Here is a 5,210-nt window from a genome sequence, read left to right as displayed (position 1 = left end):
TCATCGTAGGATATTGTAGTCTCAGGTCTGTAAGTTTTCACGAAAATCGTACCTACTACCCTGACTCCTGAGCGCCGAGCGGAGGGCCTTTTTTCCGCCTAAGAGTTTCTGCCTCCCCTGCACGTTGCGCGAGCGCTCAACGTCGACTCCGAGCCCTGCAAGGCAATGTGCGCCCCTCCAGAGTCCCCTCAAGGCAATGTGCGCCCATGCTCAGTGCTGCGGCCTACCCCTGTTTCCTCTTGTTTGCAGACTCCACAGCCTTAATCCGCTTTTGTTTGCATTTGTCTGCAGGCTGCAACCAAGATTCTTGAGAGTTAAGGTGCAGCCCCAATAATGAATACAATCCTGCGTAGTGTGGACGTGTAGCCTACTCGCCAAAATCTTTTAAGATAGAGATGAGAGGTATTGAAGTTTTGAATGTATTTTTTGGGGCCTTATTTGGCAATATCAACTTTCAAGGTCTTGTTTTTGCCCTTATTTGTCATCGTCAAGGTTTATTTGCATTTTGGTTTTTGGTTTTTCAATGGTTCTACAGTTGTAGATTGCCAAACACTATGAGGTTTTTGTAACTTCATTACTTCACAAAAAGATTGCAAGTCACCATTTCTCTTTGTGATCTTTGGGACTCACTTTATTGCCACGTATGATGCAACTTTTATACTACTTCACAGTTTAGTTTGCTTTGATAAATATATGCATTTGCCATTGTCTACAAATCTAAATTATGATTTTGTCTTGTAACTACTTGTAACTACTTGTAACTTGAGGTGTTAACGATTATTTTGTGAACAGTTTGACTTTAGTAATGGCTGTCTTAGGACGTTCCAAGGCAAGCAAAAAGCAAAAGACTATTTGTGAGTCTCTTAGTTTGCATGCATTGCCTAAGGAAGGCGGGGAAGGTGGGGATGAGGTGGCCCGAGATGAAAATGCAGAGAAAAAGACTCACCATAGAGTGTTTCTTGAGAGCTGGAAGATAGCCCATCCATAGGCTCACTATATCATCGATAATGATAGTAACGAGAAAGCAAAATGCAAGTGGTGCACCTTTTCTCACAAGGGGAGCAATTTTGCTAAACGTAAGGGATCCTCCTCTCTGCAAAAGACTGCTTTACAAGTGCACGAAGACTCCAAGAAGCATCGTAATGCAAGACTTTTGTGGATTGAGCATGAACAAAGAAGTACTTTGCCCATAGAAAAGCATGTTGCTTCTATGACTAATGATGAGAAGGAACGCATCCTCTCATGTATGCAAACCAGCTGATATGTAATGAAGAGGTCTTTACCTCTTGAGGAGTACTCACATGTGTGCAACTTTCAAAGGTTCATGTGAACCCTGAATATGCCTCTTGCAAATGAGTACTCGTCTTACATTGGCAAAGATGCGTGTAAGCAGTTTGGGAATGTGATTCAGAATGTATACTTAGCGAAGCTTATGCAAGATCTGAAAAGTAGTCCATTTTTTCAGTGCAAGTGGATGAGAGCACATATATTAGTGTGCAACAACACATGATTTTGTATGTCACATATATTGAGAATGGAGGGAATGGATGCATATGCACAAAGTTTGTAAAACTTCTACAAGCAAGGATGCAACTGCAGAGGCATTGTATGATGCTTTGATTGCTTTTTTTAGAAGCATGGGGATACAGTCACATAAGATGATTGTAATCGCCACTGGTGGCGCTAGCATCATGACGCGCATAAACATAGGGCTGGTTGCAAGGCTAGCTTTAAGCAAGAGATTCCTCATCTTGTGGGTTTTCATTGTATCGCTCATAGAGAATCTCTTGCTGCAAATGATGCTTTCAATGCATGTAAAGAGTTCAAATTTGTGGACAAGATCGCAAGGAAGCTTTATGAGTGGACATCTTAATCTGCAAAGAGGCATGGTTTTCTTGTTGAAGTGGTACGGGCTTTTGGAATTGGTAGAAGAGGAAAATTCCGTCCACAAAAAATGCATGATGTTAGATGGCTCTCTAAAGGTCAGGTCTTGATGAAAGTTGTGAGACTTATGCCTGCTTATTTGGCTATTATGAGAACTGAAGATGCAACATTATATGCATCCCTCACTAATTACAAGGTTCAGTTCTTGCTTCACTTCTTTGCAGATGTACTTGGAGAGTTGAATATTTTAAACTGCAAATTTCAAGAATTGCATGTTGACATGTCTAGCATTGGTGACCATTTTAGATCTGTGGTTGAAACCTTTCGATTGTCTTTCTTGGGTCCTAAATTTGCAAGTGAGACAAAGCATACAGAAAGTTTTATTAAAATGGTTCACGAGCAAAAGGGTGTAATGATGTACAAAGATGAGAAAGGTACTATACACTCTTATTGTTTGCATTTGGGTCTCATGTGTGAAGGAGAAGTAACTAATCCCCATGAGACTTATGATACTGCATATGTATATTTGATACGTTTGTGTCAAGGCTATGTTAAAAGCATAAGCCAATCATTGTGGGATCGCTTTAAAGGGGATTTTGATGTTTTTGAAGCAGCAAAGTATTTCTCACCGAGGATTATGATCCCAAGTTGGAAAAGCTAGATGCTATGTCTAGAGAATGGTTGACAGTCTATGTAAGCAATTTGGGCAAGGAGAGAGATCGCTAATTAATGAGCAAGAGTGTAAAGGAGAACGCAGGTCCTTTATTACTAGAATGCGAAATTGTTTTAAAGGAAAAGAAATGTATGTTGCTTGGTTGGATACCAATAATCATGATGAGTGGGAGCATTCATTTCCTTTGCCAAATGCTCCAGCCACATTTAACCATTTAATGGAGAACATTTTTAGGCAAGTTAACTAGAGTATTCTTGGATGATATCATCATTTACTCTAATTCTTTCGAGGAGCATAAGCAACACCTCAAGTTTTGAGAGAGAATAAACTTTTCATTAATCAAAAGAAGAGTGAATTTTTCTTGCAAGAGATTCAATGCCTAGGCCATATTATCTCTCAAAATGGAATCCTGATGGATCCAACCAAGCTAGAGGTAATAAAAGGATGGCCTAATCCAAGGAATCTACATGACCTATGAAGCTTTATTGGCATGTGTGCATACTATAGACGCTTCATAGAAAAATTCTCGCAAATAGCAAGACCATTACATGAATCAACAAAAAAGAACGTTGAGTATACATGGACTGCAAAAAAACAAAATGCTTTTGAGAAGCTCAAAGAGGATCTTACCTCTCAACATGTGCTTACACTATCGGATCTCTCAAAACCATTTGGGTCTAATGTGATGCTTGTGGAGATTGCCTTGGAGTGGTCTTGCTTCAAGAAGGGCATGCCATAGCATATAAGAGTCGAAGACTCAATTCTGATGAGCGAGTATTGGGCATATACGAAAAGGAGCTACTACTTGTTTTGCATGCTCTTGACACATAGAAGCATTATCTTTTGGGGACTCCATTCATCCTACAAACGGATCACCAAAGTCTTAAGTACTTCATGACACAAACCAAGCTTTTTGACAAACAAATGAGGTGGGAAAATTTTCTTTCGCAATTTAAGTTCCATATTACTCACATTGTTGGCAAGCACAATCAAGTGGCTGATGCATTATCACGAGGACGAAGGGCAAATGCGGTGTCTATAGCAACTCACAATGATCTATCTTTCATGATAGATGAGTATGCTACTGACCCTGATTTCAAGGACTTCATTTCAACCCTTGCATTAGGAAAGAAAGAGGAACCATTCACCTTGCAGGATGGTTACCTCCTCTATGGAAATAGGCTATGTAATACTAACTCACTTTGTGAGAAAGTAATGTACGAATCCCATGCTCCTCCTTATGCAAGGCATAGAGGGATTCAACCTACTCTTTGGGGATTAGAAACCTACTTCTTGGCCCACTATGAAAGTAGACATACAAGAGTATGTTTCAAAATGTGTAGTGTGTCAAAAGACGAAGTATGATAGAGGGAAGCAACCTGGATTGCTTCAGCCATTGCCAATTCCTAATTCACCATGGGAGAGCATATCCATGGATTTTATCTTTGGATTGCCCAGGTCTATCCATGGAAATACAGGAATATGGACAATAATCGACAAGTTTAGCAAACAAGCACATTTTATACATGTCAAAAAGACTATTAAGGCACATCAAATGGCAAATCTCTTCATATCTCAGATTTTCAAGTACCATTACTTGCCAACATCCATAGTGTCAGATAGAGATCCTAGAATGACCATTAGTTTTTGGAAGGGTCTCTTTGAGAATCTAGGTACAAGGTTAAATTTCTTCTCGGCCTATTACCCACAAACGAATGGACAAACTGAAATTGCAAACCTTATGATTTCAGAACTACTAAAAACCTATGTTACGGAAGTAGATCAACACTCACAATGGGAGAAGTACCTACCTCTCGTACTTGTACTGGAAAGGCACCTTTGGTCATAGAGGGAATATGGAAACATCCCTTGCTACTTAAATTAAAGTACATGGGAAGATCTTCGCTTACTGATGAGTATAGCCGAGATCTACAAGAATCTTTTCGAAAGATTAAAGAGGCTATATCCATCTCACAACAAAGACAAAAGGCTGCTGTTGAGACAAGCACCAAAGAGCATTAGCCTTAAAGGAAAATGATTGGATCTTGCTAAAATCCCCAATGCTCGTCTAAGGCAACTACGGGTGAAAATCCTACAGGCCTCCAAAAGTATTTGCTAGGCTAGCAAAAAGATACTATGGTCCTTTTCGATCCAACCAATCAATGAGATGTCCTATCAATTAAAGTTGCCCAATCATTGGCTCATACACAATGCTTTTCATGTGAGCCTACTTAAGCCTTACAAAGGAGAGCCACCAAGAGAACCAATAATTGAGTACCCGCCGGAGATTGAAGATCAAGAAGAGGTGCTCCAACCCGAATCCATCATTCGACATAAAGACAAGGTCCTAAAACATGGTAAGATTATCCGACGGTATTTTATTAAGTTCCAAAATTATCCTTTTGAAGATGCTAGATGGATGCAAGGAACACAACATAAGGATAATATGAACCTTGTCAATGCTTACAATGCTACATTAGAGTAAGCAAATGTAAATGCCTTTTAAATAAACAATGTTTTTCTCTTATAAGACTAGTTCTCTTTTTATTGTGTACAAATTTAACTAGTGTTTCTGATGACAACGTCTCCCAAACACCAAGTAGAATTTGTCACTCTACTATGGAAGTATGATATGGACTAAAGAGCAGACATG

The 5,210-nt window shown here is 39.5% G+C and overlaps 1 protein-coding gene across 1 annotated transcript; it reads left to right on the top strand.

Moving 5' to 3' along the window:
* Positions 1-1,954: 1,954 nt before the first annotated feature.
* LOC147417613 (uncharacterized) lies at positions 1,955-2,545 on the top strand. The gene has a single exon (XM_086507023.1). The coding sequence runs from the start codon at positions 1,955-1,957 to the stop codon at positions 2,543-2,545; it is 591 nt and encodes a 196-aa protein (XP_086363149.1).
* The last annotated feature ends 2,665 nt before the right edge of the window (positions 2,546-5,210 follow it).

The sequence above is a fragment of the Adiantum capillus-veneris genome, chromosome 30 (genome assembly GCF_014529385.1).
Source record: "Adiantum capillus-veneris isolate H3 chromosome 30, ASM1452938v2, whole genome shotgun sequence".
Taxonomy (NCBI): Eukaryota; Viridiplantae; Streptophyta; class Polypodiopsida; order Polypodiales; family Pteridaceae; genus Adiantum; species Adiantum capillus-veneris.
The sequence above is the reverse complement of the archived record's forward strand: the minus strand, read 5'-3'. Positions and strand labels throughout refer to the sequence as shown.

Coding starts and splice junctions, on each gene's coding strand:
- LOC147417613 (XM_086507023.1), top strand. CDS start 1,955: ATGCATGATGTTAGATGGCTCTCTAAAGGTCAGGTCTTGATGAAAGTT.